The sequence below is a fragment of the Coffea eugenioides genome, chromosome 10, assembly GCF_003713205.1.
Source record: "Coffea eugenioides isolate CCC68of chromosome 10, Ceug_1.0, whole genome shotgun sequence".
NCBI lineage: Eukaryota > Viridiplantae > Streptophyta > Magnoliopsida > Gentianales > Rubiaceae > Coffea > Coffea eugenioides.
Window position 1 is genome coordinate 11,687,288 of NC_040044.1, and position 23,924 is coordinate 11,711,211.

General features: G+C 34.0%; 1 protein-coding gene and 1 pseudogene across 1 annotated transcript; both read right to left on the reverse strand.

The window, feature by feature from the left end:
- LOC113748871 overlaps positions 1-23,924 on the reverse strand; it is a 136,040-nt pseudogene that overhangs the window by 12,577 nt on the left and 99,539 nt on the right.
- Positions 11,289-12,323, reverse strand: LOC113748874 (putative germin-like protein 2-1). Its single transcript, XM_027292456.1, has 2 exons — positions 12,165-12,323; positions 11,289-11,941 (listed from the first exon to the last, which is right to left on the reverse strand). Exons 1-2 carry the CDS (start codon positions 12,283-12,285, stop codon positions 11,388-11,390), a joined length of 675 nt encoding a protein of 224 aa, XP_027148257.1. The 5' UTR covers positions 12,286-12,323; the 3' UTR covers positions 11,289-11,387.

The window sequence follows — 23,924 nt, forward strand, 5'->3', positions numbered from 1 at the left end:
GTTAGTAGAGAAGTATATGGAGGAAATCGTATGCCTTCATGGTATTCTAGTGAGTATAGTGTCTGATCGAGACTCTAGATTCACGTCCAAATTTTGGTCGACTTATCAAGAGGTTATGGGGACTGACCTAAGATTAAGTACAACCTTCTACCCCCAAACGAATGGACAATCGGAGAGGACCATACAGACTCTAGAAGACATGCTCAGGGCTTGTGCACTAGACTTTACGGATAGTTGGGACAGGTTGGTAAAGCTAATGGAGTTCTCGTACAACAATAGCTATCATAGTAGTATAGATATGGCGCCGTTTGAGGCATTGTATGGACGAAAGCGCAGATCCCCCTTATATTGGAAGCGCTAGTCTGAAACATCTAAGAGATTTCATAATTACTTGTCAAAAAAAAATCCTTTTTAAAAGTGTATTCTTTAGAGATTTTCTTTTCTCATTTCTATTATAGTTGAGTAAAAAATTCGTTTAGACAATTATTGTTTTGTATATATTCATGTACATTTCATTCTTTATTTGCACATTAAAAGATTTCATGATGGACTTTAAAATAAAACTAAGTTGAGATTTTTCAATCTCTTGCCGGAAAATTCACAAGTGTATATTTAATTTTCTAAAATCTTTGCTTATATTAGATTTGTGGTCTAGACTATTCGATGAGAGCGTTCGAATTCAAAAGAGTAGTTTGTTTTAAAAGACCAACTATGATACCTTTTCTCTTTCATTTTACAATTCATATTTTGTCCGCTTCTATTAAGCCTTCAAAATCAATCACATTGGTTGACAATCTTCAAAGTAGGGCAATTTTTATTTTGGAAATGCCCACTGTATCTAACCAGATTCAATCCACATCTGAATGAAAGCAAAAATATATATATTACTCTTATTTGTTTTGAAAATTTGCAATGATACTTTAGGCGTTCGTTTATCTATCTATACAAATTTTATCATTTGTTCTCCCATTTGAGCCTTTAAATATACAATTTTGTTTCACATAAGAGCCTTAGTGATCATAACCCTACATTGAAAAAATTTTCAAATGTCAAAAAGGAATGGATTCTCTCAATGGACTATTCTTTATTTTGGTTGCTATGCGAAATAAGAATGATACTTTGACCATCATTTCTACTATCTGAACATTGTTTATCCTTTGCATCCTTATTTGAGTTTAAATTGGTGGTTCGTTTCAAAAGCACTTATGATCGCACCCCACATTGGGGAAGAAAATTGAAGAATTTTTCAAAAATAGCAAAAATGCTAAAATTAAAAAAAGAAGAGAGAGAAACTACAAGTTGGGGGAATTTGATCCTACCATTAATATTTGGACTCCAATTTTGAAAAAAAGAGAGGGGGCATCTATACTCTAAAAGTTAGGGGGTTTTCAATTCTATTATTAATTTCGGTATTGGCAAAAAAAGAGAGAAAGAAAAGAAAATAAAAATAAAAATGCAAAGAGATTTAATGTTGAAATTTCCTTGTGATTAATAATAAAAGTAAAGATGGAGTCCAAGATCTTTGAATCCAAAACTGGGGCAATTTTTGAAAAAAAATGCGATTTTAAGTGCAATGTTCTTGAAAATCTTGTTTCTTTTAACTATCGTTATTAAAACCACATTACAAGTTCGTAAAGTCCATCGCTGACTTATCTTTTTTGACAATTCGAAATAAGGATCATGCCTCTAAGGAATCTACCAATCACTCGTGATCATAAGACCATAACCTGTTTCCATATGTTTAACTATCGTTTCTACCCATATATTACAAGCTTATAGAACTTATATGTTGACTGAATTCTCTCAAAGAAATAAGAGTGATAAACTATTCGCTTTTACCAAGATGTGATATTAAACGAGTTAAACATAATTTCGGCACAAAAGCAAAATAGATACTGACATACCATTTCTCATAACCACCTCAAAATAAAAAATAACACCCACTTGATTGGTCCTGAAAAATGAACTAACAAGAAAGGGTAACCATTGTCCCTCAACACCGATCTTCAAGTGAGGAAGAGATCTTTTGCAATTTGGTTTTATTTTGAGAGGTTCATCATGGAATCTTCTACATGAGTCTAAACACGACATTTAAATTTCTTCATTTGAAAAATGCAATTTCTACTGTACATCAATTCATATTGCAAATTAGTATGTGATTATTTTCTAAATTTTAGAAAACAAAGTTTTCTTGTTCTATCCAAATAAATGGATAGTCATCTGAACAAAATTTTTTGCAACTAAAATAGGTCCAAACTAGGGCAAATTTTTGTAATATATTTGTGAGATTTCAAAAAATAGGTTCAAATTGGGGCAAATTTTTTGTAATATATTTGTGGGATTTCGCCCAAGAATCAATTAATATACTTTTGAATCTATTGTTCAAAATTCGACTTTGACAAGACCGTTCCTTTCATAAATAGAAATTGCATCATTTTTCAAATAAAGTAAGAAATTTTTTTGTGAAAATTCAAGTGCATGTTGTAATTTGGCAAAACCCCTCTTTGTAGGTATTTATGACTGAAAATGACAAAGAAGTGCAAGTCAGAATTTTACAAATTTGAAGGTCAATCACAAATAAAAAGGAGTAATAATACTACATGGCAAAGTGGAGGATTGGCTTATTCATTCAAAATGAGTACAAACTTCAAAGAAAAAAAATGAAGAAGAGAAGTCCAATCAGAATTAAATTGGGGCAATTTTTAGTTCAAAAAAACAGCCAAATGGGGGCAAGTTTTCAAAAATGCGATTTCAAACCGTTTATTTTGTTGAATTTGGGTTATCTCACCAACCTTCATCTTGTTGGGTTTGGATTTTATCTCACTAACCTTTATTTTGTCGAGTTTGGGTTTTATCCCACCTAGCATTTATTTTGTTGGATTTGGGTTTTATCCCATCAACCGTGTCGGATTTGGATTTTATTTCACCGACCATTTATTTTGTTAGATTTGGGTTTTATCTCACCAACCGTGTCGGATTTGGGTTTTATTCCACCGATCATTTATTTTGTTGAATTTTGATTTTATTCCACCAACCGTGTCGGGTTTGGGTTTTATCCCATCGACCGTTTATTTTATTGGGTTTGAATTTCATCCCACCAACCATATCAGGTTTGATTTTTATCCCACCGACCGTTTATTTTGTTGGGATTGAGTCTTATCCCACCAACCTTTATTTTGTTGGGTTTGGATTTTATCCCATTAACCATTCATTTTTTTGGATTTGGGTTTTATCCCACCAGTCCTTTTATTTTTTGTATTTAAATTTTCTGATTCATTAAGTTTTGCTAACTGTTTCGATTATAGTTGAGTCAGACAGGCGAGTAATTTGATGTCTACATCTTTGTCTGGAATTTTTTCAAAACTCAGACAAAAAGGAGCAAGCTGTAGACATCAAAATTTTACTTTAGTTTATTTGTTTATTTATTAGTATTATTATTACTTTATTTTTGTTTTATTTATTTATCTATTTATTCCTTTTCATTTCATGATATTTTTATTTTTCTTAAGAAAATCATTTCAATACATTTTTTTAGAAAATTAGAAAGAAAAGAAAAGAAAGGCAGAAAAAATCAAAATCAGATTTTTACGAACAAAAAAAAAAAATCATTCCCACGAGCACACACGCCATTCTTCTTCAATGGTACAAACCCATAAACCAGAAAATAGTACAAGGAAGATGCAACTGCCATTTGATCACATTTCCACTCAATTTTTTTTTTTTTGCATTTTTTCTTTTCATTCAAGCCCCTCGGTACAGAGATACGTAACCACAACCAGAAACATCAAGAAAGATCTAGAATCAAACTATCTAATGGCTCTCAAAGTGTCACAAAAAATGGGTTTCATAGGATCCATTGAGATGAGGGTTTGGCAACCCTTATCTCATATAAATGGAAAAAAAGGTGCATTAGAGAGAGAGGAAGAGAGGGAGGCGGCGGAATGAGAGAAAAAGAGAGAGAGCACAGGGAGAAAAGAGGAAAAAAGAGCAGAAAATTTTTGGAGCCAGGGTTGAGTGTTCAGCCCTATTTCCGATCAAATTCCGATCACGATTCTAGTCATTTAGGCATTTTGTTGATTTTTGCACACTCTTTGAAGTTAATAGAGAAACTTTTGTTCATAAACCTTGTGGAAACAATCACTGGAAGTCCATCGTATTCAGCCTCAAACTCGCTGCAGTCGGAATTCTTGAACTTCTGCAACAAAGCTAGTTTTTCATCGTCCAACATCTGGGTTCATTTGCTTGTGATTTCCCACGTTATTTTGGCTCTTTAAAGCGCTAAAAGGTAACTTCCTTCATCCCTTTTCTGTCATATTTGCTCAAATCCTCGCCAAATTCATGAGATTCTCGTTGCTTTTGCTTGTTCTTTCTTGCTGGCTTTCTTATCCATGTTGCATCATGTTAAGTTGGATTTATATCACATAAGATTGTTTAAATAGTCCATTTGGATTGTGGATTTGTAGTTGGGTTGCATAAATACTTGTGTGGTTGGAAGATAATATGAGTTTTGCGGTAATCATTCTCATGTGTTCATAGAGAGTTGCTGGGTCTGCAACTCCCCTTCAAGCTTCGAACTAGATGCATGGAGTTTTCAGAAAATTGTACTTAGACTCCATGATTTTTACATAATTTCACTATGGCTCAAAAACTTCTGCAAATGATCCATTTTGTCCCCTTTTAAATTTTAATCATCTTTTGCATATTTTAAACATGTTTTTGGACCGATTAATTTTGGATTTTAGGGGATAAATAAACCTTAATGATTTTTGTTGATTTAATATTTTGGTTGGGTTTTGTAAGAAAGAGAATTTTTGGGTTTAGGGTTAGTCTAATTGGGTTTGGCAAGGGTGTTTTAGTTTGTTTTTCTGGTTTTGACATGGGTTTGGGACGACAAAACCCACACTTTTTCGGTTGAGCTTGATTGGTAAAAAAAGATGGGTTGGCCTACTTGTTTTCTTGACCACTGGGCCAATGGCTCAGTAGCCACCAGGGAGGGACTTAAGTCACTCCTTGGGCTGTAGGTTGAGGGTTCAAACCTCACCTGCAGCGAAAAAAATCTAAGGGTTGTGCCATAGTACTCGCTTGGTCTAGTTGGTTCTGTATACCCACTAGCCCCTATCTCAGCCTCCTTAGGCTCCCCCTCCCCCCTAGATTAGGATAGAGTAGGTTATACAAATGTATCGTTACTGACAAAAAAAAAAAAAGGCCTAATTGTTTTCTTGGACTTTCTACTGGGCTTAGAGAATTCTGGCCCAAAGAAATAAGGAAAATGGCTCGTGGCCTGATTTGTCAAGAAACATGAAAATATGTTTGCAGATAAGTCCCTAAACTTTTGTGTAACTACATTATCGCCCTAAACCTTGAGTTTTCTTTCAATCAGGTCCCTAATTTATATGCATTTTGGTCTCTAAATTTTATTTTTCTTTAATCTTGACCCCTAATATTTGTTAAAATTATAATTTGACCTAAAAAACTTTCTTAATTTTTGCAATTAGGTCCCTAATAGTTTTGATTTCTTAAATATAAGTTACTTTTCTTCTTTAATTGTTAATTATACTTCATTTAAGTGATTTAATTGGTAGATTTCATGATTATTTCCATTTCTTTATAATTAAATTGGTGCCTTGATCATTTTATTGATTTTGGAGTATACGTAGGGCAAATTTCACCCCATTTAACCACAACTTCAAGGGAGGTAATCTCTTTTATTATTTTAAATTCTTTTATGGGCTCCAATGTGTTTTTTATATGTAATTGCATGTTTTGAGTGCTTTTTCTTTTAATTATTCATTTTTATTCATTTTAAGTTTCATTTATTTTATTCAATTTTGATGATTATCTGAGAGTCATTAAAATGCCAAATTATAATAGATAGGTACTAAAGACATGAATTTAACTAGCATATGTAATAGATAGGCTTTAATTTTTGCTAAAAATATATTTAGTTGGATAAATGTAATAGTTAGGTTATTATTTTTAAAGTTTCCCTCTTAGATTGTAGTTAGGGCCTCGAATGTAATAATTCGATTTTTATTTGCATTTATTTGCTTGTGTGCTTGCATTCTTGTGTGTTTACTTGTTTATTTGCTTTCATTAGGGTTTTGCATATAGAAATTATGCTTATGTGTTATGTGTTCTATGTGCATTATGAGTTTATTTGTTTTAAATGTGCTAAATTTATTATCATCCAGTATTTTGATAGCAATAAAAAAAAAAAAGAGTTTATTTGTTTTAATTATGCTTTATATGATTTATTTAGTTATAATAAATGTATGACGTCATCACACTAGTCCAACGCTAGTTGTGGCCTTTCTCTCCGATTTCTCACTAGTCCAATGCTAGTAAAGACTTGTAAAAATGGGCTAATTCAATGTTAGACCCTTTAGGCCGTCTCGCTATAAAATCACATTTTTTGCATGACATTCATCGCATTTCATACATATTTTTCATTTTTAGGATACTTTCTCATCTTACATAATATTTCCTCTATATATTATCTCCCTTATCCCTTTGTGCATGAAACATGACATTTAGACTTGTATTCCGTTCAGGAAATTAGAAATAGGCTAGTTCATTTACTTGATTAAATTAGGAGAGTCATCCTTCCAGTATGGGAAAGGAACGAGTGTGGCTTTTAGCCTTAGCACGCTCTCATCCCCTCTATAAAAAGGAAAATAGAGTCACGAATCTTAGTCCCCCGTACCTGTTATGTTGCATTTCACTCCTTTAGGTCACATATTATAATTCTTCTTTTCTTCGAGTCCCATTTTTGCATATTCGTGACCTCTTCTAAGAATCATTTTTGGGCATCACAATTAATGTGATTTGCACCAATTAAATTTTGAAGAAATATTTCGACCATCTCGATATCCATTAGGTGTAGATTTGCATCCATGTAGAAACATCTAAATTTGATAAGTTTTATAGGTTAGACTAAAAAAATTTTCGACTAAATCTCGCAGCTAGCTTTGGTTAGGTTGAAAGAGGGTGCCTTTGATTAAGTCTTTGCCTTCCTTTTCTTCAACTGTGATTCCCGAACTCTTTTTTCTTGTTTTTCGAAGACCTGGAGTCGTCTAAAAAAGGTTTTATTTATTTTTTATTTAAAAAAAAAAACACATTTTGGGTGAATTGGTATACCTTAACTCAATACCAAGTGGTGACTCCTATTTTTTTCTTAAAACTCTTTATAGACTTATTTTAGGCTAAAACCGTCACATATTTTAAGTCCTATTTAGGCCCTTTTTTCTTTATTTATCCTCTGAAATCAAAAACCAACTTTGAAATAAAAATTAATCAAAAAACCATATTTTTCTAATCACTTATTTTATTTTTCAAAAATAGATTGTGACACCTGGTGGTCACTGCCAAACACTTAAGTTTTGGTGGTGTTGGGAGGTCGGCAAGGGTTCAACCCTTGTCTCCCACCAAATTGCCACTATATGTGGCTATTTTCAATGGCTTTCTCAGATGGAGTTTCTATTCTTATCAGCTCCCTATCCCCCAGATTAGGATAGATTAGATTATAAGAATGTTACCATTGCGACAAAAAAAAATGGAACCATCAAGGAGGAAGATAAAGTTTCATAGGAAGATAAGAGTTTTATCATCCATCAATTTCCTACTTTTCAAGCTTGAGAAGAAGCTGTGTTTTAAGGACAAGGGAATGCCAGGAACTTAAAATTATTATAATTGTCATATTACATAAAGTAACTTGCCGTTTGTAATAAGAGTGATTACAAGCCCTAGACTAGGTCGTTTACTTAAGTGGCAGTTATTTTTACAAATAATCTATATATCTATATGTATTGCAAGAAGGGTTTTCAGAATGATTAAATCAGAATGCTTATAACTCCTTTTTTTTTTATAGAATTTTGAATTTTTTAAATTGTTATATATCCTTTCATGTTTTTTGAATTTAAAAGTAAGAAGTGGCCCACTTATGTAGGATTTGATTTGAAATATATTAATGTGACGGTAAATAAAGAGGAAAAATTACCAAACCTACTAAAAGTAAAAAAGTAAATAACAATATTTTACCCTTCAACTTAGTAATTCTAACTAAAGGGTCAAATTATATAGAAAACAAAAAGAAAATAATATTCGTTGGTCTTGGATTAAAAATATCAATAATGGTACCATTTGTGAATCCTAAATTATGAAATCACTGAATAAAAAAAATATTACTAGCCTAAAAAAACAAATTATGGATTTAAAGGGTTTGGGAGAATGGTGAAAGGAAAATAATAGAAAATTGGGGGGGTAGGGAGGCAATGATGCTAGCTATAGGTGAGGGAAAGACAATAACAAGGAGTTAAACAGTGGTGGAAAAAGTCGAAAAAGGAAGGTGAACTATTACAAGATTGGACGAAGAGAGGGGACAAGAAAGGATGGGATTATGGGGATATGACAAGAAAAATGGCACCGTGATAAGAAGTCTGAAAGTCATAGAAGGTAGCAGATAGCCAGTTAGCAGGTAAAAGATAGGAGAAATAATTTTCTAAAATTGAGGAAAATGAATTAGTTGTACTTTATATTTTTAATGTTAAAAATTTTGATATATAGGTATAACATGATATATTAATGAATAAGTTTATAATTGCTCTGTCATATAAATTGTTATATGTTAAATTATTTCATTCAAATTGTTATCATATATTGACAAACAATAGGTTAACAAAATTTGGTTTCAACTTATTTAAAATATTAAAATTAAGAAAGTTCATTTTGTATTTACGAAATAAACCTTTTTTAACATGTTAAGTAAACACTTCTTTGAATTTTTTTTGTCTTTTCATATACTTTATCCTATACAATAATATATAAGTATTGTTTTGAATTGAAATATAAATCTGTGCCTAGCACAGGTCAGAATACTAATGGCTACGTATTAAAGGCAAGAGATATAACAGAAATTGTATAGGATAACTGAATGAAAGATTCTGGGAAAGTTGGGGTAGGAGGAGTAATTAGGGATGAAATGGGAATCTGGAAAAGGGGATTTTGCACAAACTTAGGAATAATTAGCAATGTCACTGCTGAGCTATGGGGCATAATCCGGGGTTTGGAACTTGCATGGGAGGAAGGCATCAGGAAGATTGAGGTAGAAATAGATTCACTAACCAGTATTATGCTGATAAAGGAGAAGAATAGAGAGGGACCGTATGCAAACTTGGTGAAGATGATTCTAGACTGGGTGAAAAGAGATTGGGAGTGCAAGATAATCCATACAAGGAGAGAAGGAAATAGAGTAGCTGATTGTTTACCTAAGCGCAATATGGAACAGGACATGGGATTGACAATTGTGCAAGAACCACCAGATAGTATGAGGAGTCTTTTACTTGAAAATATTATAGGGGTTGCTATCCCAAAGTTTGTAAAAAGTTAGTGGGCCTTAAGCCCTCCAACGCACTAAAAAAAAAAAAAGATTCTTCCTCCTTGCTCAATTCTCTCTCTCTTTCTCTTTCTGTGTATATATATAATTAGTTTTGTAACTTAATGAAAATGAAACGTTGCAAAATTCAAAACAATGGCCTTCTACATAAACAAAATGAATTTTGTGAATTTTTCAGTAAAAGTAAAAATATAGAGTAATTGTGTTGCTTAGTAAAAATAAAGTAAACCTAATTTTTTTTTTCAAGAAAGTGGAGGTGACTTTTTAATAAAACAAGAAGTTTTATATCCTTGTGCCTTAGAAAACTATAGCTCTGTGGTTACTTTAAAAGGTTTTTCATATATTTTTTAAGGAAAATTATTGTATTATTATGTAATTTTGTGTTATATTACTCATTGAATAGAAATTTTTATATCTGTTCAAAGCGACTACTTGGCATGTCCAATTGTTGCTCCAAAAACCAATAAAAGACTTCCATGTGAATATACAAGATCCCCACTAAATAGATGTAATATAGTTTATGTGAATATTGTTGTTATGTACTACTTTTAGGAAAGATAAGGAAGAAATTTTGATATTATTTTTGCTCCCACTAACAATTATTTCGGGCTCCGCCACTGTTGAAGCCCCACGTTTAGGCCACTGATCAAGCTTACTTCTCATGTTGCAGATATTCTAGATAGTTATATCTATGCAAAAGTCCTTTATGATTTGATCGTGATGTACATGGCCTGTGATATAAAGGCTTAAAGATGTACCACACAAATTTTCTTTTGGATTAATGCAGTAAATTATGCTATTCATCACATATACACCGCAAACAATGTGGTTCCTTGTTTAAAGAAGTACAAACAATATTCCCGTTTTTATACACTTCCTTTAGGAGTATAAAAAAAATATATTTGACATGTTAGATCCTGATCAAATTTTTGCTGATAATAGTAGCAGAATTAGAAAATTTAATTTGAGGGTGTGAAATGCATACACATATAAACTTTGGAGTCAATATAAAAATTTTTGAAAAGTTTCGAGGGACAAATAGCTTAATGCATATAGGTAATTTTGAAATTCTCAAACTTTTAAAAGAAAAAGCATGATTTTCTAGAAACTTGGGAGCAAATGGCTAAATATATATAGAATATTTTAAAAATTCTTAAACTTTTATAGAAGACAAAACATGAATTTCTAGAATTTATGAGATGGTGGCCCCTCCCTGCCCTTAGTTCTGCCTTGCCTAAGAACATGCTGAAGATTTTTCAAAATTGAGAATCCGGGGTTGGATTCTATGGAAACTGAAATGGATTTAATGTCCGGATTCAATCCAGAGAATTGTGAAAATTTTGTCGAAATCTGTCAAACTGGATCCATAAATGGATCCATTAGGATCGCGGTCGAATTCTTAGTAGCATTCAAAAAGTTTCAATTTTTTGTTTTGGCACATTTTTGTATTTTGGCACATTAGGATCGCGGTCGAATTCTTTGTTTTTGTTCAGCCATTTTATTTGTTATATCCATAAAAGAACATTAACCCGGTGCAAATTTTTTTGTTTAGCAAACAGAAGAGATAACTTTGGTGTTAAGCTAACTCTTCTAAGAGAATTTTGTAGCGAGTTATTTGATGCCAATTAATTTACGTTTCTCAAATTTTAATAATTCAGTCCTCTACTCGACAACGTTGGAATGAAGTCTAATCAATAAAACTCAGCAAGGTCATTATTTTCTGACGCTGTCACCTTCAATTTGTGTACTAACCATTTTATTTTGAGCTTGGACAAGCCACGTGACGTTTGGTAATTCAACATAACTCCTTTTTTCTTCCTTGTTGACTTGTATATGCAAAAATTACTTGATCTAAAAGGACAGATTAAGTAATTAACAAAATATCACTTTATTCTCATACATTTAATAAAGTAGTATTACAAATCAATCATTACAATGCCCTGTGCATATATAGCACAAGAGTCATGCTAGTAGAAATTTAGAACAAATCCATGGATCATTTCAAAAACTGTGCCTCAAGTAAGTCAATGACTTTCTTGTCGACTTGGAATGCCTTGGCGAGAACATCTGCAGAAATGAGAGGATCTGATCCAAAGACTGCATTTGCAATAGTAATGACTCCTGGATTTTGGCTGCCAAAACCAGCAAATGCAACAGCATTCGTCTTCGCAACATTAAATTGGAAGTGAATCAGACCTTCAGGGAACACGAAAACATCTCCTGGATTCAACGTTTTCGTAAAGAGTTGATTTTTCATGTTATTTGGTGGATTTGAAGTGACAAACCCAACATTAAGAGTGCCCTCTAACACGAATAGGACCTCGGTTGCACGAGGATGAGTATGGGGTGGGTTTAGGCCATAAGGAGCGAAATCGAGACGAGCTAGGGAAACTCCCAAAGTGTTGAGCCCAGCTAGATTGTTGACGTTCACAGCAGTAACATTAGAACCTTGTCGATTTGCTGTATTTCGAGGTACGTTCAGTCCCTGAAAGAAGAAATCATTGGCGTTCACGACCTTTGGGTCCTTACAAATCTTTCCGTTCACAAACACTGCATTAAAAAAACTAGCTGTTAATAATGTAATAATGAGACTAAACAAACCCACATTGAATTTTGCATGTCTTATTAGGTGTCATGCACGATGTTGTGAAAATAATAATAATAATAATGAAGAGAGAACTCACAGGTTAAAGCAAACATGATAGGATACGAAAATTGTGCTTAGAAAAAGAAAAATGTTTTGCAGCATGTTCTGATAGGTATAAGGAATTACCAGCATTTTTGGGATCATTGATTGCAACACAAAAATCCTGCAAAGGGCTAGGATCAGAAGCGATAGCAAGGGATGAAAGTAGTGCCATTGTGGCTATGGTTATCAGGAATGGAGTTCCCATGGTAGTTGTGGATGAGATCTAGTATTTCTTACACTAACTCTTTGGTTGATGGTTTGAGGGATTTGGGCAAAGATTGAAGGTATATATATATAGGCATGTTTCAATTGACTAAGTCACCAAGTTTTTCACTATTACATTAAGAAAATCAGATTCCTTGACAACTAGGCCATCAGGTTAGGTTGGTGACTTTTTAAAATTGCAAGTTAGTCAGCAAGAGCGAACTTTCCCCAACAACTAGGCACATGCATTTAGCTGCCTAAGTCTCTTATCTGAACTCTATTTTTTTTTTTTTTGCCTCTTTCTTGAATCTTTTTTCTTTGGATAAATTATTTATTACCCCCTATGATTTTACCTAAAACTAGATGACCCCTCAAAGGTATTAAAATAACCACATAACCCCCTGTGACTTTATATAAAGTGAAAAATGGATGGAATACACAATTAGTTATGGCATTTGTATCAAACGTGCTTTAAAAATGCATGTGATAAAATCGTAATATCCACGTAACTCCCTTATGATTTGTATAAGTATCCATTTTACCCTCCTATGATTTTTACATTTATCCACGTAATCTCCTTATACTTTTATACAAGCCGGTTACGCCGTTGATTAATTTAGCATTTAAGTAAGGGTACTAATAGTATTTTAACTAACAACGTTATATAGGTTATTTTCTATCAAATCCCGCTTTACACAAAATTATAGGGGAGTGAAGTGGATATTTTAAAACATTAAAGAGCTCATGTGGCAATGGACGAAACCACTGGAGGGTTATATGTAATTTAACCTTTTTCTTTTCTCAATGTCATGCACCAACCAATCCGATCATTTCTCCATTGCTAGCGCTTTACTGGAAAATGTTTCGACTTTCATTGGGCACTTTAGTTTCTTTTAATGAAATTGGTTTGGGCAGATAGTGTACGATCTAACAAGCATGGAATGTCTGGATTTGTTGCCACTCGACTTGTATTGTATGAGAGCATGTTGCTCCAAATTTATAAGCCTATATCTTCTTATGGCCAATATTCTAAGTATTCAATATCAGTTTTTCCTTTCCTGCTCCTACAAGAAAAAAAAAAGAGAAAGAAAGAGCAAGAAAGGTATTTACCAATTGGAACGGTCTCCTATCAGTGTTAATTTCTTGATTGAACTTTTACGTACTTTGATGGTAAAAAGTTTGAAAAGGTCATGAAGCTATTCTTGAAACCCTTGTAATTCTAGATATAATGATTTTTTTCTGTTGACCATCCTCCAACAGGTTCTAATGATATGCTTTGTTTGAATGTTCAGAGTACAGCTAATACTTCGAAATTCGTCTTTAATGCAAAAGAGTTAGCATGAGAAGCAGTCAGAAATTCAATCTTAATTATCCTTTTTAGATTGGATCCTCTGACTAAATATACTTAGCTTTGTTTGGATTTCATTTTTCTGGATTTTTTATAGAAAAATTACTATAGCGATTTGATATATGTGAAATAAAAAAAAATAATTAAAATATGTATCCACAAAAAAATCGTTTTGAAAAATTGCAATCCAAACAGAGCCTTAGCTGGATATGCAATAATAAATTAGAGCATTAATCTGATCCAAACTCAGAAAGGCTTTGTGATAAAACGTACTATCCCACGCCATTGTAATTTTCCATATTACCTAGTCAAACCTTATTAATTGTGCCCTCAGGGGCTTGGTCTGGTGGTTGAGGTTGTTGAAGATGGAGTTTCAGGTCTCTGGTTCGAACCTTGCTGCCAGCAAGTTGTTGAGGGTGGTGAATAGTCTGCGGGATCCACTCCCTGCGGGACACACCTAAAACAAAAACAAAAAAAAACCTTATTAATTGTTTCTAGAAGTTAAGAAGTTAATATTCATGCACTTCTGCCCGCTGTAAATCCAGAGAAATTTGGTAGCACAACTAATCTCGTTTGCAAATTAAGTCTTTTTAATATTCAGTTGGTGGTGTTAGTTGATTAAAAAAGATATATGACCTAAATATCAACCGTTTAGGTGATCATTTGTCATGACCTGGTTTTTAAAAATATAGAAAGTAGTTAATTCCAACCGCGTTATTAAAAAAGCATGCACTTCCAGGCAGGCCAGAAGAACATCTTTGCCTCTTTCTTGAAAATGATATATGAACTTACGTTAAGGATAAGAGATGCCCGAAAGTCTTTGCTGCTGGTTCAATGCAAACATGCTCAAACATGGCCTTCAGGGATTCAAAAAATATTTGTACTCCAGTAACTAGAAATGACAGAAGTGCTTATAATTAGAAGGCTGCCTTGCAGTTTTTCTGCCTGTAGTTGATTGCCCATGTTTTTCCATTTTATTTTTTGTTGATTCCAAATATTTTCCAATATATTGGAAATAATTTTTTTCACATTATGTTAATTCATTTAGGATGTTAAAGAATCCCATTATCTTTCTTAGTTTCATTTCAAGCGTAGAAAATATGCAACCATTATACAGTCACATACTCTCGAATTGCTTTCAAAATAGAGGTATCCCATCAGTAAATATACCTTAATAAGTTATATACAAAAGAGCATGCAATACTCTATAAAGGTCATCAGTTATTAGCAAAAGTTGGAGAAACTCTTGGTTCCATTTGTGGCTATAATTGCCCTAGTCAAAACAAAGCAGGGTATTATTTCCACATTGATTTTTCCTATGATTTTCATTGCACCTTAAGTTATATCAATATTTATAATGAAATACTGTACTATCCAAAAAATGGATATAAAATTCACAAACATGCCAAAACATCATCTATGTTTTAAATGTCAAAGCATCATAAGCTAAATGCAGGGATTCATGTCCTCCGATGCAGTCATTACAAACTTACGAGTGACGGAGTCAAAACTTCATAATTAGAGGGAGCGAAATAATCACCTAAGCTAATAACATACTGTTAGTAAAATTAGGCTGGTACAATATAGGAAAGAATAAATATAAACTGAAAATGGGTGGAGATAGAAAATAACAATCTGAGGCTTGTGAGCACAATTTCCTTAAAACAGATTCGCCCCCTATAGGTAGAGTGCTCGAGGTTAAGTAGGCGTCTGTCTCCCAGGATACAACGGATTAAAGGTGAAAATGTTAGCACCAAACTTCTTCACCATGGCGAACTCGAACTAGAGCAATATGAAACACTATAAAAGATGAAGATACAAAAGAATAAAAAAAATTGGAGAGAGAGCTCTATTTTTTTAAAACAAAATAAAAAGAGAATTATTTATAGATGCTGGCCAAAGGTGATTGTAGACATTGGAAACAAATGTTAAATCCCATTTAATTATCTTCACATTTATCAAAGTACCACATTCACGTACATACATGTATTCTCGATAAGAAAACTCCAAATTCATGTATTAACAATTACGTACATAAATACTTAATTCCTAAGTACATGAATCCTAGGTACATGAATCTTTAAGTACATGAATGATAGGTAATTATCCTTGGATTCTATCAAGAGTGCCATTATGAGAACGATTTTCTCATTCACTCTACAATGGATTTTCCATTTTCCCAACAATCCCCCACATGAATGAAAAAATTGTTTTGAATTTGACTCTACAGTAGTGTTCCACAACTAAGACCTGCATAAGATAGGTTGGTGTTACCCCTTGAACTTTCTCTCGTGAAATACACTTACTTTACTAGCAATCCAGTAGACATGATGTCTTTGAACTGTCCCACTTTTCAGTGTAAATGAACCATATATTTCACACAGGAATCATGCTCCATTTGTTCAGTTCTCATAGTTATGTCCGTTTTGGCCATGAACATCAACCTGGTTCAGCAAGAGTTTTTAGAATTGAGCCCTAAACAATTCTCTTTTGAAGCGGCCCCACTTCACTCTCACACAGGTGATTCACTTAAGTCTCTAGTAATTAATTACTGCACTTAAGAATCATTAAAGCACACCATTGTGCTATCCTCAATTCTTCTTTGCGTCATTTTTTCATTATGGAATGGGTCTAGGGATATCTCCCCCACAATGACTATGCTAAGTCCTTATAATTAGGTTGTCCCTTTGAACCTAGATATTGGGATCTCCAGTCTGTTAGGTTGGGTTTCCTTTATAACACTTAGCCTTCCATGGGCTTTAGTCCCATTCCCTTTGCCATTTTTTCAACCAACTCTCTATTCAATCCTTTGGTTAGCGGATCCGCTATGTTATCCTTTGATTTCACATAATCAATAGAGATAACTCCTGTTGAGACTAGTTGTTTAATGGTATTGTCCCTACGATGTATACGTCTAGACTTACCATTATATATGTGATTCTGTGCTCTTCCAATTGCTGATTGACTATCACAATGAATACATATTGGTGGCACAGGTTTTTCCAATTTTGGAATGTCCTCAAGGAAATGGTGTAGCCATTCAGCTTCTTCTCCATATTTATCCAAGGCAATGAATTCAGATTCCATTGTAGACCTAGCTACAATAGTTTGTTTAGAAGACTTCCAGGATACTGCCCCACCGGCAAGTGTGAACACATATCCACTTGTAGATTTTGAATCTTTTATATCAGATATCCAATTTGCATCAGCGTGCCCTTCTAGAATAGCAGGGCATCTACTGTAATGCAGTCCATAGTTCCGAGTGTACCGTAGGTATTTAAGTACCCTTGAAATTGCTTTCCAATGATCAGCACTCGTATTGTTTGTAAATCTGCTCAATTTGCTCACTGCATATGCAATGTCAGGTCTAGTGCAACTCATTAAATACATTAGACTTCCAATGATTCGTGAGTATTCTACTTGAGAAATACTCTCTCCTCTATTCTTAGATAGATGGAAACTATTGTCTAATGGAGTTCTTGCAATTCCAGAATCATTCTTATTGAATTTTTCTAGAATCTTGTCCACATAATGAGTTTGGCTCAAGACCAAGCCGTCTGATATTCTTGTATAGTGTTCCATATTTTTTAGGAGCTAATATAGTGTTCCATATTGCTCTAGTTCGAGTTCGCTATGATGAAGAAGTTTGGTGCTAACATTTTCACCTTTAATCCGTTGTATCCTGGGAGACAGACGCCTACTTAACCTCGAGCACTCTACCTGTAGGGGGCGAATCTGTTTTAAGGAAATTGTGCTCACAAGCCTCGGATTATTATTTTCTATCTCCACCCATTTTCAGTTTATATTTATTCTTTCCTATATTGTACCTGCATAATTTTACTAACAGTCTTAAAACAGATTCGATTCTCAATGGCTAACAATACAGGAAGAGAAACCAACAATTCTACTTCTGATGCCTCTGCCTCTGGCACTATTGTGAAATGACCTGAAGGAATGATTACTCCTATAGTTTCTATCAACCATAGTGAGAAACCTGAGAAGTTCCATGGTTTGAACTTCAAGACATGGCAACAAAAGATGTTGTTCTATTTGACAACATTGAATCTCTCGAGATTCTTAAGTGAGGATGCTCCAAAACTGCCTGAGGGCTTAACTGATGCACAAGCTGTCAGTGCTATTGATGCTTGGAAGCACTCCGATTTCCTTTGTTGAAATTATATGATGAACTGCTTGCATGACTCGCTGTATAACGTGTATCAAGTACACAAGACGGCGAAGGCATTGTGGGAATCCTTGGATCAGAAATATAAAACCGAAGATGCCGGGGCAAAGAAATTTGTCGTCGGAAAATTTCTAGACTATAAAAATGTGGATTCCAAGACTCTTATCAGTCAAGTGCAAGAAATTCAGATTATCTTGCATGAGATTCTAGCTGAAGGCATGATTTTGAGTGAAACCTTTCAAGTAGCTGCTGTTATTGAAAAGCTACCTCCTGGGTGGAAGGATTTCAAGAACTATCTCAAGCACAAGGGCAAAGAGATGAGTATGGAGGACCTTATTGTTAGACTTCGAATTGAAGAAGACAACAGGGGTTCCGATTACAAGGCATTAAATTCTTTTGATGCTAAAACAAATATTGTGGAGTGTAAGCAAGAGCAAAACTCCAAAGGCAAAAAGCCAAATCGAAATTTTGGGGCAAAAGGGAAAATCTCTAAGCAGAAATTTCAAGGGAAGTGCTTCAACTGTGACAAAAAAGGTCACAAGTCCACTGAATGTAAGCTTCCAAAGAAGAAGAAGCATGAAGCGAACTTGCTTGATAGAATCGAGGGAGACATGGAAAACATGAACCTGACTACTGTGGTTTCTGAAGTGAATATGATGGGGTCAAATCCGAAAGAATGGTGGATTGACACTGGAGCAACAAGACATGTTTGCACAAACAAAGACCTGTTCACTACCTTCGAAAAAATTGAAGGTGAAAATGTTAGCACCAAACTTCTTCACCACGGTGAACTCGAACTAGAGCAATATGGAACACTATAAAAGATGAAGATGCAAAAGAATAAAAATAAATTGGAGAGAGAGCTCTGTTTTTTTAAAACAAAATAAAAAGAGAGTTATTTATAGATGCTGGCCAAGGGTGATTGTAGACATTGGAAACAAATGTTAAATTTCATTTAATTATCTTCACATTTATCAAAGTACCACATTCACGTACATACATATATTCTCGATAAGAAAACTCCAAATTCATGTATTAACAATTACGTACATAAATACTTAATTCCTAAGTACATGAATCCTAGGTACATGAATCTTCAGGTACATGAATGATAGATAATTATCCTTGGATTCTATCAAGAGTGCCATTATGAGAACGATTTTCTCATTCACTCTACAATGGATTTTCCATTTTCCCAACACATACAACTTAAGTTTTAATTCTTGTTATACAAAAGAAAAATTAGGCAAAAGTTATTCTTTGTGCTTGTTGATGGGAGTCAATATCACCAAAAATAAAATATCTACTCTTAATATCTACTTTTGAGTGCAATGGCGAGTAAGGTCATATCCATAGGGATTGGCTAATTTATTTTTTTGCAAAAACTACAAGCAACATGAGAGGGGGGAGATTTTTAGAAATTTAACTAAATAATTTAATTAAAAGTAAATAAAAATGCAACAATATAATAATACTAAATTAATAATATACAAACTTCTAGTTAACTAATCATTGATGCAAGGATAAAAATCATATATTCATAAATAAATTGGTTATAGTTGTTAACAAACTCTAATAACCAATCTTTCCTTACTTTCTCAATAATCACAGCAGGCTCTATAGTTACTTTTTAAATCAAAAGACAACCCTAAACAAGCTATTAGGATTTGATCTTTCAAAATCATTAAGAATTAGAAAAGCCAATTCTAGCCAACTAACTCGCAAATTCGATTCATTTAGATTGGATTATATATTTCCATGACATATATTCGAAAGTTTCTACTACAATCAAATTATATCACTAACCATAAATACTAAAACTATTAAAAATTACGGAATTGATATTTTAGATGTTGATAGATTATTCTGACAATTAAATATTGACCAGATATTTAATCATGCAAAATAATTATCTCAAGAAAGCACATAGAATTTATAAATACCCATGAACTAATGAAACATAAAAAAATCAAATTAGATCTCATTGTAGAACCAAAAGCCTTTATTATCTGTCAACTAGAGATGAAAGTAACAAGAGAAAAATATAGAAAAAAATATAAAAATAGGATTCACAAGAGAGTGAAAGAGATAGAGAGAGCGGCCCTCCAAAAAGAATGTTCTTATGTCTGTCACCTCTCCTTTTATATAAGACTCTTTCCCCAAAATTAATCCTCTACTAAAAAGGAATCACTCTTATTTTATAATATTCTACCTACTAAAACCTCTTCTAAAAAGGAATAAAGTAATAAATATCCAAGACTAATTGGTTACTATCTAAAAATAAAAGTTTGCTAAACAAAGTTGGATTCAAAGTCTGCTGCCGATAAGGAAAAGAGTCGGCTTGAAGATTTCTTATCTAGTAATAAATAGAACTGAAAACGAACCGAGCCAAGTCGAATATCTCATATTTGAACTCTGCTTATTAAACTACTCAAACAAATCTCGAGTTCGTTTGATAATATTTGAGCTCCAGATCTGTATTCGTGCTCGGCTCATAAGCAAAATTCTAGTTCGATTTTGAGCTTAACCTCGACTCGTTTAACATAAACGAGCCATTCGCAAACAATTAGGTCCATTTTTGCAAAAAACTAAGCCTAGAATTAGGGATTAGGAATACAATATTAACCATAAATTTTGTGAAATGACAATTAAGTCCATTTTTGCGAACGATCGTTTAAATTCGTGAACGAGTTATGTTTAGCCAATCCTTTCAAGACAGAAGACATTATTAGAACACATTAAATCATATAGACAACGTATTTTGAAGTCAGCAGTATCTACGAGAAGTTAAAGATCAATAACTTAATCTCAGGTAGTCATGATAAATTACAGGACAAGATAATTCCTTACTTGAATTGTTGACAACTTAGATAAGGCAGAAAGCTCTCAGACTCCTCTTCAGTGGATATTACTGAACAATTGGTTTTACAATTAAGAGCTGCTTTCAGAAACACCCGGCCAATTCTCTCAAAGGGGCTCATCTCCTCACTGCTGAAGCAGAATGGGTAAGTAAAAGTGCCAAGCAAGAAAAAGATAAGCGCAAAACCAATGGCGAGGCAGAGATTCCCAAATCCAAGGCCCCAACAAGGTTATCCCGAAAATAGATCAAAATCAGTACCAAATCCAAGGCCCCAACTAAGGTTATCCTGAATATAGATCAAAATCAGTAATATGACCGACACAGCCCCGCAGACCCCAAAATTCCACCAGTTGAAAACCGAGCTTTTCGCCTTGCTTTCTTCTCCATCAAATTGGTCAGCTCCAAAAGCTTGTATACAAGGCTTAAACTCTCCATGGGCTACAGTTGAAAAACGAGCTTTTGGCCTTGCGTTCTTCTCCATGGTCAGCTCCAAAAACTTGTATACAAGGCTTAAATCCTCCATGGCTTAAACCCTCCATGGGCTACAGCTACTAGATACAATGGGAAAAAGAAGAAAATAACTTGGAACTCCGAAGGAGAACATTTCATAGCATTTGCCGCATTGTGACAGCTTGGAACTCCGAAGGAGAAAATTTCATAGCGTTTGCCGCATTTTGATACCCAGATGACTTGACAGAGGTAAAAACTGTTGAAAGGGTCAAGAAGCCAAGTCCCTGATGATCGACAGAAATGTAAAGCTTAAAAAATTGTGATACCGAAATTAAGCTTTTGGCCACTTGTTGATGACTAAGTAACAAATCTGGAGTCATGCATAATTTTCTCTAGGTAATTATTCCGTTCTTCCTTTGGTAGTAATTAACCCCTCAACCTATTTTCACTCATAATTGATATATGAGGTACACATCAAACTTCTTGCGGAGCGCTTTTTTCTTTTTCTTTTTCTTTTTTTTTTGTTTGGGCTTCTTGTGGAGCATTAGCCATTGAAAATCAAATTCATAGCATTATACAGCCAAAAGAGCTGAGAGTTTTAACTACAAAATTGTCTAAATAGACAATATTCAATCATATTCAATTCTCAGAGAGTGCATCTACAAGACTACAATGTTTTTTTTTTTTTTTATTTAGCTTGTAGTATGACTTCTTTGAGAATAGATTATACTACAAACATCTTGTTACGTACTTGGGTGTTAATTTTCCCTCTAAATCACCAAGATTGAGCTTAGGCATAAAAACATCCACTTTGTTTAATCCTCCGCCCACTAAAAATTTTTAAAAGATAAAATTAAACCAAAAAAACATTATATTCAAATTCCCAAATCCACAAATAACAGTACCAATATTAACATAAAATAAAAGGTAAGATAAAAAGAAAGGAAAATAAGATGGTAACGGCCCGTGACTTATCCCAGAGTTGTGCTAAAATTGTGGGAGGAAATGGATTACCGGTTCCTCCCATATTTTTATCTTTCTATGTTTCTATCCATCAGCTCTCCCTCTCCCACTGCACCCTATAAACTTTCTATCTCTGCCGTCGGCTCCCAAATCCTTTTAATTACCAACTTATTTGTCTATTGACGGCAATCATTAGATTCTAACCATTACTCAGACCTTCTCCCCATCCGACTTCGTCTCCCAAATTTTATTTTTCTTGAGAAAATTCTATTTTTTATTATGTATTGAAAAAAAAAAGAGAAAGGAACTTGTACAATTTGAAAGGACAAATCATTGGGTTTTTAACTACAATTTTCTAAAACTGTTTTAAATGTTTGGCTTCATTCCTGTTTGCTGTCCATTTTTGAGGCACTGAAAGCCAATTAAAAATTTTGGAGACGTTGATATAAGCAAGGGATATGATTAATTTGAGATCCATTTTGGTTTTCATTTTGATTTTTACATGTCATTTAGGATTTGTTGTTGAAAAAGGTTAAAGTTATGCATCGATTTGGTAATGATTTGCAGTCGCTGTTTGGTGTCTCCAATGGGATTGTGATAGGTTGTGGTTGCCGGCTATTATCTTCACCCAGATTGTGGTGCTTGCTCCCAGCAGTTGTGATCGGATGCAATTTTCCCCTTTCCACTTTAATTGAATGCGAAAGTATTTTCCTAGCACTAAATTATATTATTAACTGATCTGACAGACCTCCTCTGTAAGATTCAATCTAACAGACCTCGGTAGATTCAATCTTAAAGGCGTCTGTGATGTAAATGTTGGATGGTTATATAGTGGAGAGTGTACGGCTGTCTCCAGGAAGAGTAAAGCAAGGGTTTGGAAGGATGTGGTGTAGAATTGGCCACCGCATAAGCATTAATGGGGAGGGCCAGACGATGCTGTGTCTTTGAAGTACAATAGTATCGGTTTCTTTCCGGTTAGAGAGTGAGGGAGGTGTCATCCATGGGACCCGTGAATGCTTAGTGGTCTGTTGAGGTGGCAACAGATAATTTAAATAATTCAAATGAATCAGCACGAAGGACTGTTTTGCAAACTAAAGTACAAATACCGTTGGACTCGAACAAATTGCTTTGGAGGACAATGGGTAGGGACATTTGTGCAAGGTTTGCGTCTAGCGGGAAATAAAAAATGCACAGTAGCGGGCCATGTTTGTCAGTAAGTCATTTAAAAACTGAATGCATCTCCAGGCTCCAAGTCTTAAACTGTACCTTTGCCGCTGCGAAAAGGGGAAGAAATAGCTTAGCAGCTTGGCGGGGAGCTGTGGAGAATTAAGTCCAGAACGGATTCGAAGAAGATAGAGTGGGAAACGGAATTAGCACTGGTGTCGACGGCGTGCAAGGTAATATGATATTGTAATAGGAAATTGTAAGGAGATTGGCATAGGTCAATCGTGGCGAAAATGATTGTATATGACGGTCAAGATCGGAGTATAATAACTATGGAATGTTAGATGGGTAATAAGCGTTAGTGTCAAAAATTCGTATTTGTAGTAAAATCGGGATATGGGAAACAGTTTTATTAGGGGGAAATTGCAGGCCATCTGTTTATAGTTGGCATGTGTGTAGAAATCATTAGTGTAGCCAATCAATGTGGGATGTAAATGAAATTCATTGCATAATGAAGAGGAAAATAAATGGGGCATAAACTAAATTAGACAGAAATTTAATGTAGTGGTACATATGTGGAGAGGAGTTATGAACATGCGAATAAAGGGGAAAAATTGTATGTTATGATTTAAATTGTGAAAAAGGGCAATAAATGAAAGAGAAGGAAAAAAT